Source organism: Jatropha curcas, chromosome 7 (assembly GCF_041381405.1).
Source record: "Jatropha curcas cultivar XTBG-Jc1 chromosome 7, XTBG_Jcur_1.0, whole genome shotgun sequence".
NCBI lineage: Eukaryota > Viridiplantae > Streptophyta > Magnoliopsida > Malpighiales > Euphorbiaceae > Jatropha > Jatropha curcas.
In genome coordinates, this window is record NC_143157.1 from 26647467 (window position 1) to 26659608 (window position 12142).

At 29.3% G+C, this 12142-nt stretch overlaps 1 protein-coding gene, 1 non-coding gene and 1 pseudogene across 3 annotated transcripts; all 3 read right to left on the reverse strand.

Annotated features, from left to right (window-relative positions):
• Nucleotides 1–845: 845 nt before the first annotated feature.
• Nucleotides 846–2080, reverse strand: LOC149495077 (uncharacterized; annotated as a pseudogene). Its single transcript, XR_016321787.1, has 2 exons — nucleotides 1554–2080; nucleotides 846–1447 (listed from the first exon to the last, which is right to left on the reverse strand). The product of XR_016321787.1 is annotated as an uncharacterized LOC149495077 (transcript).
• Nucleotides 2081–9476: 7396 nt separating this feature from the next.
• Nucleotides 9477–10626, reverse strand: LOC149495078 (uncharacterized). The gene is made up of 2 exons (XM_089724175.1): nucleotides 9850–10626; nucleotides 9477–9751 (listed from the first exon to the last, which is right to left on the reverse strand). Exons 1-2 carry the CDS (start codon nucleotides 10345–10347, stop codon nucleotides 9662–9664), a joined length of 588 nt encoding a protein of 195 aa, XP_089580301.1. The 5' UTR covers nucleotides 10348–10626; the 3' UTR covers nucleotides 9477–9661.
• A 672-nt stretch (nucleotides 10627–11298) lies between these two features.
• Nucleotides 11299–11417, reverse strand: LOC119369284 (U5 spliceosomal RNA). The gene has a single exon (XR_005176960.2). It is a non-coding gene; the product is annotated as a U5 spliceosomal RNA (small nuclear RNA).
• Between the last annotated feature and the right edge of the window lie 725 nt (nucleotides 11418–12142).

Below are 12142 nucleotides of genomic sequence, written 5' to 3' on the forward strand. Positions count from 1 at the left end.
CTTTTCGTCAAGGACAGAAAAGATTCTAATTACAGATTTTTATGAATATAAATATATTCATTTAAAAATAAAAAGGAAAAAAAAATTAGACGGTGGGTATAGTTATGGACGACTTTTCCCTTGTTTCGTCAACTTGGAATTTAAAATTAAGAAAAAAAAATAATTAAATACTTCTCAGTTTTTTTTTTTATTTCAAAATGTTTTCTTTAATTTATGCATTACAAATGCCACTTTTACTTTAAAATTTTCTTTTTTTTTTCTTATATTCATTTGCTTAAAATTTCTTATTGTCAAATATCTCAACCCTTAATTTTACAAACTTGAGATCAAATAATTACTAAAACAAATCCACACTGTGTATTAAGAAATACAGCTGATCTTAAAACATTTCAAATATTTGATTAAATGAAAGTCAAAGTAAGAAAATTATAAATTGTTCATTAAACTTAGGGTTTGTTTGGCAAAATTTGCTGTTTTAATAGCGTTTAGCTGTTAACTGTTTGAATATCTTTTCATGAAACGCCAAGAGTTAAACGTTATATAAATTAACTTTTCGCACAATGCTACCGTAACCTCTAAAAAGTTAGTTCCAATGCCATGATATTTTTAAAAAAGCCATTTAAAAATTATTCTCTAATACAACCTTAACTCATTTATTTTTCTTGAACGATAATGGTTTCAGAAAATATTGACAATCAAGTTTTAGAACATTGAGTAAACAGTAATATGTCGTATATGTAAACTATTTCAATTATCTTATTAATTACAATTACCTAGATTTTTTATTTTGAGATGAGAATTAACTTGATTTAATTATCTATTTAAAAACTGGATTTAATTATCTATTTAAAAACAAATTACGAACTCTTCATTTATGCGAAAAAGAATTACAAATGTAATTACAGAATCCTCTAGAAAATGGTAAAGGGAATTTCCTATATAAAAAATGAGCCACTGTAACCTATTCTTTTGGAAAACTAATTATTTTTCTCACAAATGAACACGGTCTTCCACAATTCTGTAGTCCAGTGAGACCATTTTAGGCGTCGTCTAAGTCTTTCTTTCTTATGAAGTAAGTCACAAATTGAGAAAAAGATAACAGGAGACGACTTACCAAGTCCAAGGTCAATGACAAAGGCGCAGAGTCGTAAATTATGTACAAGCTGTTTCACAGACCTGTAGACGTTTACAAAAGTCTTCAATGGTTATCCCTCTATCCCATTCCAGGAAAAGTACTTGGAAATTGAATATATACATAATAATAAGCTACACAAATACAATCTTCATGTACTATTTGAGCGAAGATGTGTTTAAAAAGAAAAAACACAACAATCCAGAAGATTTCTTTTGAGCAAATTTACATTTGGTTACATAAGTTAACAACATTAGACGTAGTTTCAATACCAAACGTTGCAAGTTCAACGGTCTCCTCAACTCCTTTGTTTCCCTGGTAAAAGATAAACATCATAATACAGATTTAATTATTTCCAGGAAAGTAAAATACTTTAAAATATGAATTTCAAGATTATATCTGAATTTTCAAAATATTTTACCTTACTTGCTGATGCATTATTCTGATTCCTCTTGGCTTGCAGCATCGTGTAATTATCGAGAAACACAGCATCCTTGTGATGATTAATGATATTCTTATTATCGCGATAGCAAGAAACACAGAGATCATAAGTATTACCGGAGCCATTGAAGCACTGGACACAAGTAAAATAGACTCTATCAAGAAAGACTCTACACTCATCGCAATAGAAAACTCTTTCGCTTGCGCATTTGTAGTGTACAGTCACAAATTTCTTCGAAATCCAATGAGCCATTTCCGTCCTTATCGAGCTTCCTAAAGAAATCCGAAGAAGCAATTGTTTTAAAGCCTTTCTTTGTCTTAATGTATTGCTCATATTCATCGAAAGTAATTTTTCCATCTCCATCTTTATCCATTTCGTTGAAAAAATCTTTTGCTAATCGCTTCTGCTTTTCTGATAAGTTTGCATAATAAGCTTTTGCCGTCTCTGATATCTCTTCCATCATCTGTATATTATATTCTCTCTTCTAAATTGAAGATCATTTATAATGATTGATTAATCTTAGGTATTTTGGAATTTCTTTTAATATATTTTTTTCTTAGTTGACTGATTCTTGTTTTAATGTCATTGTCGAATACAGCCTTGCATATGGGCAATGGCGGGTTGCTTGAGCCTAAGTACGAAACTTCCATGGTCTATCCTGTGTGGAAAATAGTGAAACACAAAACGACAAAGATACAACAAAGAACCAGTCAAAGACAAGATTGTGAAACTAATGATTAATTATTAACAGATTATTCACACAAACGGATAACTTGATGTAATAATTAAACAAAATTGATCATTTGATGGAAAATATAAGAAATATCAAACAGATTGTGAAATTGTCATAACAAGAAGGCAAATAATGAATTCATGAGCATCAACATTCTTATTAATGAAGAGATGTTTCCCGTGAGAGTTATTATAAGAGTAAAATAAACCAATTGTACCCAACTGCTAAAAGCTGTACAGTTTTCTTTTTATCTAGGGCCGCTAGATATGGTTTTACAGCTCTGCTAGACATGCAAATCAAGTTCTAATTTATGCACGTGGAAGAGACATGATTGAGAGAAATTTAAAGCCTAATGAGAACTTTATTCCCTAAACAAGTTGGAATTTATTTCCTAAACAATGTGGATTTATTCCCTAAACAATATAGAAGTTCTCTCCCAAGAAGTCTATATAAAGAGAGGAAGGATATCATATCCCATATCATTCTACTCAATTCCATCTCATTCTCTTAGTCTTGTAGATAGTTTTACTTTTTTTAAGAGTTCAAGCATTCAAGAGTTGTGCAAAGGTTCAAGGAAGTCATCCAAGCCAATTGTTAACTAGTTCTTATTTCTAAATTCTTAATCTTGTTTATTTCTTTCATTATTCTTATTGATCATGGAATATCTATCAAGTATTATTGAGTTTTATTTAAGTACTATGTCTAACTAAATTCTCATACTAGGGATTTAATGTAGCTTAACTTCTTTTCCAATTTATAATATTAGATTTGTTTTCTTTGTTTAAGTTATGATTCATTAATAAACTTAATGCTTCCAGGCAGAAGTTATCCCCTGGATTGATTTATTTTATTAATCACTATCGGAAGAATGATTTTTAATATGAAAAAGTTAATGAATCACATGAGAATAACAACTTGACGCGGAAGCTATATGGTTTGACTCATGGGGAGTTTTTCATGAATTAACAACCTTAATTTATGAATCATAAATGACTACAGAACTTAATGATTTAATTCATGATTGATTGTGCTATTGGAAGATAGATGGTTAAACGGAATTAAAATGGCTAATAATACATCGGGAGAGCTTGTTAGTGAATGTAGAGTTATTTCTCCTACTTGAACAATTAAAATTGATTAATGAACTAAAGTTGGATAGAATTAAGTGAAATCAAAATCCATAGTAGTTTTAAATCCTTGATTTCTTTAATCAATAATTGCTTGCTTGATCTTTTCTTATTTTACTTGTTGAATTTAAATTCTTGAAACAAATTCTTCATTTACCGTTTAAATAATAATAAGTTAACATAATTTTGGTACTTGGTATACGATCCTCGTGGGAACGATATTCTACTCATCATATATTACTTGTAGCGATTTTGTACACTTGGGAAAACACTATCAAGTTTTTGGCGCCGTGGCCGGGGATTGGCGTTACCAATATCAATACTAATTAACCTATTATTAATTTAGACATTTTTTTTGTTGGTTAATTGAAATATTTGTTTATATTATTTCTAGTTTTTCTTTATTTTATCGATTTTTTTTATTTTTCTTGCGAAGTATTTTGAGATGTTTCATCAACAAGTAGTCGCAAGTTTTATTCAATAACATTTAGAGCCATTTCATGCAGCTTGGGCAAGATTTAATGAATTGTTGGAGAGATTTTCTTGTCATAATTTTACAAAAATAAATATCTCACTTACATATTCTATTGTGGATTAGATGAAGAAACTAGAAATTGGGTAGCTAATGGATTTTCTGCAACCGGTATTCACCTTGTGGAAAGCAGCTATGAAGATGTACTATATATGTTAAATGATATGGCAGATTTTGACTACCGTTGGCATTGGGATCATTCACTGCAGGGTTGGAATCACCAATATCCTCAAAATTTTAAATATGAAGAAGAAAAACAAAAGAATTTAGAGGATTTGATTGTTGCCCTTACTAAATCTCACATTGAATTTATGAATGAAACTCGCGAGAGTTTTAAGATCCAACAAGCAGCAATAAAGAATTTGGAGGTACAAGCAACGGAATTAATAACCATGGCAATTAATAGATATAAAGATGATGAGTGTAAGGCGAATCCTGCGAAAACTTCATGGGAAATTGCATATTTAGAAGAAGTAAAGCCTACATGTGAAAAATGTTATTCCTTTGAAAACGGATTAAATCTCAATTTCTTATTTCCAGACATAATTATTAATGACCATAAAAAAAATGAGGTACAGTTGGAAGGGACCTTGGGTGAGAGTCTAAATGAAAACAAGCAGAAAGCAATATTAGTGGATGAAGAAATAATTGAGACTATTGATTTGAGCTCATCAATGGTCTTTATATATACACCACCAGAAGATCTTTTATTTCCAATAATACCACATTTAATAAATTGTGTTCTCCATGATCTAATACAGATTTTTCCCCAAGTTCATCATTCAAAGCGAGATGTTGTTGATATGATGAGCATAAATTTTCTCAAACTAGTCAATCTTGAGGGTATTTTTAACCAAGACCCATGTGTGATACTACATGATACATACTATGGGCGAATGCCGTTATTTGATAAACTTCTCAAAAGTCGAGTTTAAAAACTTTAAACCAAACGCTAATGGGGGGCAATCCATCATTTTCTTTCTCTTTCTTTGCAATCTTTATTTTATTTTATTATTACTTGTATTTTTCATTTTGTTCTCCCATCTTTAAACCATTATTTTCTTCTATTTTGGTGTTTTGTACTTATATTGCAGGTCAAAAATAGGATTAAAAAGGCTTAAAATTTGATTGGAAGTGCCAGAGTCAGGCTCTAGCATGGTCAGGGCGTGCTGCCTAGCATCCCTGTGCTGTTTTCAGAGAAAAATGCGTCCATAGTCAGACTCTAGTACGGTCAGAGCGTGCTTATCAGCACCCCCGTGCTACCTAGCACTCCCAGGCAGCACGGTCAGGTGCACCTCATTACTTTGGCTGTGCAACTTTTTTTTTTTACTCTATTTTTTTTCTCTTTCTTTCTTTTTTTTTTTTTCTTTTTTTTTTTGTCCTACTCTACCCACTTTCTTTCTTTCTTTCTTTTTGACTTACCGTTCACTTTTTTTTTTTTGTCTTTAATTATTTGCTTTTAATTATTTTTATAGGAAATTTTTTTTTATTTTTTTAATTATTTTTTTATTTCAATTTTTTCTTCTTTCTTTCCTTAACAATTAGGTCTATATTATTATTATTATTATTGTGTTATCTTGTCCTTTCATATTTTAAGAATTTAGCCATTAGAATCATGCCCTTTGTTTCCTTGTCTTTTATTGTATTTGTCAATACAATGGTGGTAAGGCATTTTCTACTTTATTTTTGTTTTCTTACCTTGCATTGATGAATTATGATAAGTTTGGAGAATTGATCTTATTTTTGCACACATTGGGGATAATGTGCTAGATTAAGTTGGGGAAAGGAAAATTTTAGTTAAAATTTTAATTTTTTTTATTATTTTGTTTGTTTATTTCATTAATTTAATATGGTTGGAATAATTGTGAGAAAGTTTAAAAAATTATCATAATTCATTAACTTGCAATGAATTTAGTTGTTCTTCGAAGTTAATTATTTTTTCAGCTTAAATTTTAATTTTTGACTTAACATGATTTTTTGATTTAACTATTTATTTCTAAGATTATAAACATTAATTTTGTGAATTCTATGATATATAGATGTGTTTTAATCAAAATTTATTTAACCTTGGCATTCCTAGAACAAATTAAAATTCTCTTCAAGACAAAAATTTAAATGCTTACATTTATAAAGAGATGATTTAAGCATTTTTTGTTAAAATTTCATATTTAGCCTAGACCCCATAAGTTAAAGTATGACATTTGCAACTAATTTGAAGCCTATATCAAAAATTTATTGTTCACCCGTATTTAAACCTAGCCATTAAACCAAATTAATTTCCTACCCTAAGGGCAATAATGTGTAATTGAAGGATTTGATTTTTATTAAAACATAGCAACAAATGGAGAAAATTTCATTAATACTAGCAAATGAAGAAAGCAGAGAAAAAAAAACTCAAAAAAAAAAAAAAAAAAGGAACACCCCATAAAAGAAACAAGGAATCAAAAATTCAAATTTGGGGAACTTTAGCAAGGAAGAAATTATCAAAAATGCTATGAAGAGACCTTGCCAAAAATACCTCTAATTTCAAGCTAGTAAGGGACTTCAAAGTTAGTCTCCCTTTACAAATAAAAAAAAAAATTCATTTTTAATATAAATGAAAATCATGATATTAAGCATTCTTTGTACTTTTATCTACCGTGTTGTCCTTTTCTTTGTTTAGCTAAAATTATATCCTTAAAACCCCATTACAATCTAAATAAAGACATTTTGATCTTTTAAATTGTATGCATTTCAATTGTGGAGAAGGAATGACTAATTTTACCTATGGGAATGTTGAGCTTATATTTAAACCTCTTATTTAAAGGTTAAATGATTTTTGTGAAAATTCATATCTACCTATCATAAGTTGAATAATTGTTGGTGTTAAAAATCTTGTTAACTTATGTTTAAATTAAGGAATGTGTTTTATTGAAAATTAATTTTTTTCTGCTAGAATATAATTAGCATAGGAAACACATGATTTATTCTCATGTTAATGACTTTTGATACTTATGAAATTGTGAATAATTATTCCCTACCATATTAAGCTAGCTTTGTTAGTTTTTAGTTTTTTTGCTTGAGGACAAGCAATGGTTTAAGTTTGGGGAATTTTGATAGTGTTATTTTTATAATGTTTTCAATATAGTTTTATTAGGAGTTTTTAGTATTTTTAATTACTTTATTTAGTTTTTATCTTAATTTTATTTATGTTTTGATATAAAAGCTTTCTTGAATCATAATTCACTTGGTCTTTAGGAAATTTGTAGGGTTTTGGCATAGAAAAGAGCAAAATAAAGCAAAACACTCAGGCTCTAGCACGCCCAAGCCGTGCTCCCTAGCACGCCCGTGCCACAAGTCCTTATCCAAGCGTGCCTCTAAGCACGGCCCATGCTGAACTCCCCATAGACTCAGAACTTGGCACGCCCAGACCGTGCTTCCCACCACGCCCGTGCTAAATACCAAGTGTTGATTTGAGTCAAAATTTCCAACCATTCCTTATCATTTTCATGAGCTCACCTTGGATACTTTCTTAACATGCAAATCAAGTTCTAATTTATGCACATGGAAGAGACATGATTGAGAGAAATTTTAGGCCTAATGAGAACTTTATTCCCTAAACAATGTAGAAGTTCTATCCCAAGAAGTCTATATAAAGAGAGGAAGGATCCCAAATCCCATACAATCCCATTCCATCCCATCTCATATATCTCTCATTCTCATAGTTTTATTTCTTCAAGAGTTCAAGCATTCAAGAGTTGTGCCAAGATTCAAGGAAGCCATCCGAAGTCAATTATTAACTAGTTCTTATTTCTAAACTCTTAATCTTGTTTATTTCTTTCATTATTCTTATTGATTATAAAACTTTTATCAAGTATTATTGAGTTTTATTTAAGTACCATGTTTAACTAAACTCTCATACTAGGGATTTGATGTAGCTTAATTTCTTTTCCAATTTATAATATTAGATTTGCTTTTCTTTGTTTAAAGTATAAATTATTATTGAACTTAATGCTTCTATGCAGAGTTTCTCCCCTGGATTGATTTATTTCATTAATCACTATCGGGAGAAAGGTTTTTGATATGAAAAAAGTAATAAATTACATGATAATAATAACTTGATGCGAAAGCTATATGGTTTGACTCATGGGGGGTTTTCATAAGTTAATAACCTTAAGTTATGAATGCACAAAACAAACCATAAAATTTAATGATTTAATTCATGTTTGATTGCGCTATTGGAAGATAGATAATTAGACTGGGTTAAAATAGCTAACAATACATCGGGAGAGCTTGTTAGTGATTTTAGGGTTGTTTCCCCTCCTTAAACAATTAAAATTGATTATCAAACTAATAAAATAAATTGGATAGAATTAAGTGAAGTCAAAATCCTTGATAGCTTTAAATTCTTGATTTATTTTAATCAAATATTGTTGCTTGATTTCTTCTTATTCTCTTTTATTTGTTGAATTTAGTTTCTAAAAATAATTTCCCTTATTGCCGTTTAAATAATAGTAGGTTAACATAATTTTGGTACTTGGTATACAATCACTGTGGACACGATACTCTACTCATTCTATATTACTTGTAGCGATTTCGTACACTTGCGAAAGCACTGACATTTCCTATCCTATCCTATCATAAGGACTAACAATTGATAATTGAGCCTAAGGTTCCAATTCTATTACACAAAGAAATAATTGTTGAAACGGCAATTAGGGCACACTTATGTATATACACACAATGACTCTAGGTTTTAAATTTTTAACTTTATAAGTTAAAAAAAAAACTTTATAAGCTATATGGAAACTAAAATTGATTTTTTGAATTTAAACATGCATTTTTATTTTTATTCTAAGTTCAACATGAACTAATTTAAGTCTAAACATACAAATTTTCTATTCCAAAGGAAATATTAAAATGAAGCTTATAATCAGCAATTGTTACTACTTTATTGGCGACAAACTCAATATATGGGCAAGAAGCCTCTTTGTGAGCATAAATTCAATTTTCAAACTTAGAAAATTCTCTCTCTCTCTTTTTTTTTTTTTTTTGTTATATTTATAGATCAAATAAAAATTTTAGATTCAATATTTTAATTTCAAATCGATGGATTTAAATTATCAAACTTATATTTGAATAAAAAAGTGAATTAATTAGTAATATTAAGGAATTTAAATTTGATTGAAATTTTTAAAATTTGTTTTGTTATGCTTGAATATGATTTAAAATGGCATATTTTATTATCTATATGTATTCTACATATTTATATAATCCTAAAATAAAAAAATATCATTAAAAATCTGACTTGGCACTCTTTTCTTCCACCATTATCTTTTTTTTAATTGATTTATCCTATTAACCTATTGGATAATGTGTAATTTTCTTTGGTAGGGGACATACAATACTCAGATATATTCCTTAGCGGTTTTCTTATCTATCATTTTCATTTACGATTAGATTAGACAACTTATGCCAAGACATTGGTACACTTTTAAAATTTAAATTCACAATATTAAAAATTAGACTGCAGCGATAACTATTTATTTTCATTTATCAAGAAGATTATAGTGGAAAATAACAATAAAATAATCTCACACGTTGCGCGCGGGCCTTTATCTAGTTATAAAATGAAATTAAAACAACAAGAGGTATAGCCAAGCACTGAAGTTATACAGCTCTCTCTTTTTTTTTTGAAGGCTGCAAAATATACATTTTACATGACAGAACAACTTGATGCAACCACTCCTAATTTCACCGCCGAGACCACTAATAAAGCTGTTCTAAGCTTATCCCTCGTAGTTATCTGAAAAATCAAGATGGATCTTAATTATTATATGCATGAAGATTTGTTGTTTGATATTTCTAAGAGTAACAGAACTATATTTTATTATATATACGTACCTTACCACCGGAGCTTCGAGTTGTGGAGCCATTGTTATCTGCAGAACCTTTAACTGCTAAGCACTGGAGTTTTATATCATCGACAAAGGTAGCATCCTTATGATGATCAATGTTGTTTCTGTTATAACAATCATAACAAATATTATAGGGATCCCCAGAATCATTATCGAAGCATTGAAGGCAACTCATGTAGGATCCAGAGAGAAAGACCCCGCATTCTTCACAAAATATCATCTTATTGTTCATGCAGAGGTAGTAGACAGTGATATATTCATTGAAATCGAGTCTGCCATCTCCATTTGTATCCAATGCTTTGAACAAATCGGGATAAGTAAGCTCTACAAGCCCTCTTTGTTTAAAATATTCCGAGTATTGCTTGAGGCTCACTTTTCCACTTCCAGTTTTATCCAAAGCACTGAACCCAATCTTTACCCTTTGCTTTTCTGCAGGTGGCAAGTTTCTGTAATAAGCTGAAGCATCCAGTCGTATCTTCTCCATCTTAATTGTAGGTACTGCGTTTTTCTAATTCTTTTTTTTTTTCGCTTTTGCTTGTGCTTTTCGGTTCTGTGATTTGCGCTTATATAATGCTTCCTCAGTTCAGTTCCATCAAAGTGGATGGAAACTTCCTACTCCTGCATCAATATTAGGTATTTTCTTGGAAGAACCTCTTACATAATTTTTTTAATAAATTAAAAAATTAAATTTGGCCGAAGATACGAACACTAACTTATGATATCATATTACTATATAGAGTAAAAAATATATATATATTCAAATACATTGAATACTCAACTGGAAAGAAATTGTTAAATGGCTGCTAATTGCAATCGCCAACAGCTTATGTCTTCAAGATTTTCCACAAGTTGATTTGGCCTTTTCGTCAAGGACAAAAAGATTCTAATTAGAGATTTTTATGAATATAAATATATTCATTTGAACTCTTTCAAAAAAAAATATATATATATATATATTCATTTGAAAAGTAATTAAAAGGAAAAGAAATTAGACAGTGGGTATAGTCATGGACGACTTTTCCCTTGTTTCGTCCACTTGGAATTTAAAATTAAGAAGAAAAAAAACTAATTAAATAGTGATGGGTTTTAATAATTAATTCAAATTCATATGAAATTAAATAAATTCAAATTCAAATGAAATTAAATTACAAATTTAATTGAAGAAAATGACCCCTAATAGTGATCAAGTCTCAATTAAAATTATTCCATATATCTTTACAACCTAATGGTATTATAGTAAATCTGATTTCAGGGGTGTTTTAAGCTCCTAGCTATTTTATGGAACTTCTCTATTGATTTTGCCTATTTTACGTTTCATTGTTGTGCAAGTACAAGTAAACATCAATCACTAGCATAGGTTTGGGCTGGAATCTTTTAATGGGCCGAAAAATTGGGCCTAAGTGGGATAATTTGGACTAGGTTTGGTTGGGGGCTGATATCCAGTGAGATCAACCCCTCCAAAAATAAGCGTATGCCACAATAGAGCGGCAGGCACACGGTATTCTTTAGTAAAAGGCGAAAGAAAATTGTTCGCTATGTGCTTACCGCATGGGTGCGTAATTAAGATATCGATTTGAGCTTGTTATGTAGAAAGGTTCATGTGACACGGTATTCATCTTACCAATGTGGGATTTGTTGCATTACATTTTTACTGTAACACTTCTTCATGTCTTTGCCAAATTTGACTGTTTGAATTGTTACTTTGGGTAAATAACAAATTCATATTTAGGCCATTTCTACCACAGGCTCATTCAAATTCAAAAATTGACCAAGTCATTTAAGTTTAGTATATATTTTTTTATTAATATTTTGTTAATTTAATAGATATTTTCAATTTTACATCATCTATTCAAAAAATGTAGTTTTTTTTTTTTTTTTTTTTTGAAATCTTTCATGAGATTGGTATCTAAATTTTACATATTTGGGTTTCTATTCATTTTTTCTGCTATTTTTAAATTCATAAAAATACTTATCAGTTTTTTTTTTATTATTTCAAAATGTTTTCTTTAATATATGCATTACAAGTGCCACTTTTATTTAAAAATTTTCTTTTTTTTATATTCATTTGCTTAAAATTTTTTATTGCCAAATATCTCAACCCTTAATTTTACAAACTTGAAATCAATTAATTACTAAAACAAATCCACATTGTGTATTAAGAAATACATCTGGTCTTAAAACATTTCAAATATTTGATTAAATGAAAGTCAAAGTAAGAAAATTATAAATTGTTCATTAAACTTAGGGTTTGATCGGCAAAATTAGCTGTTTTAATAACG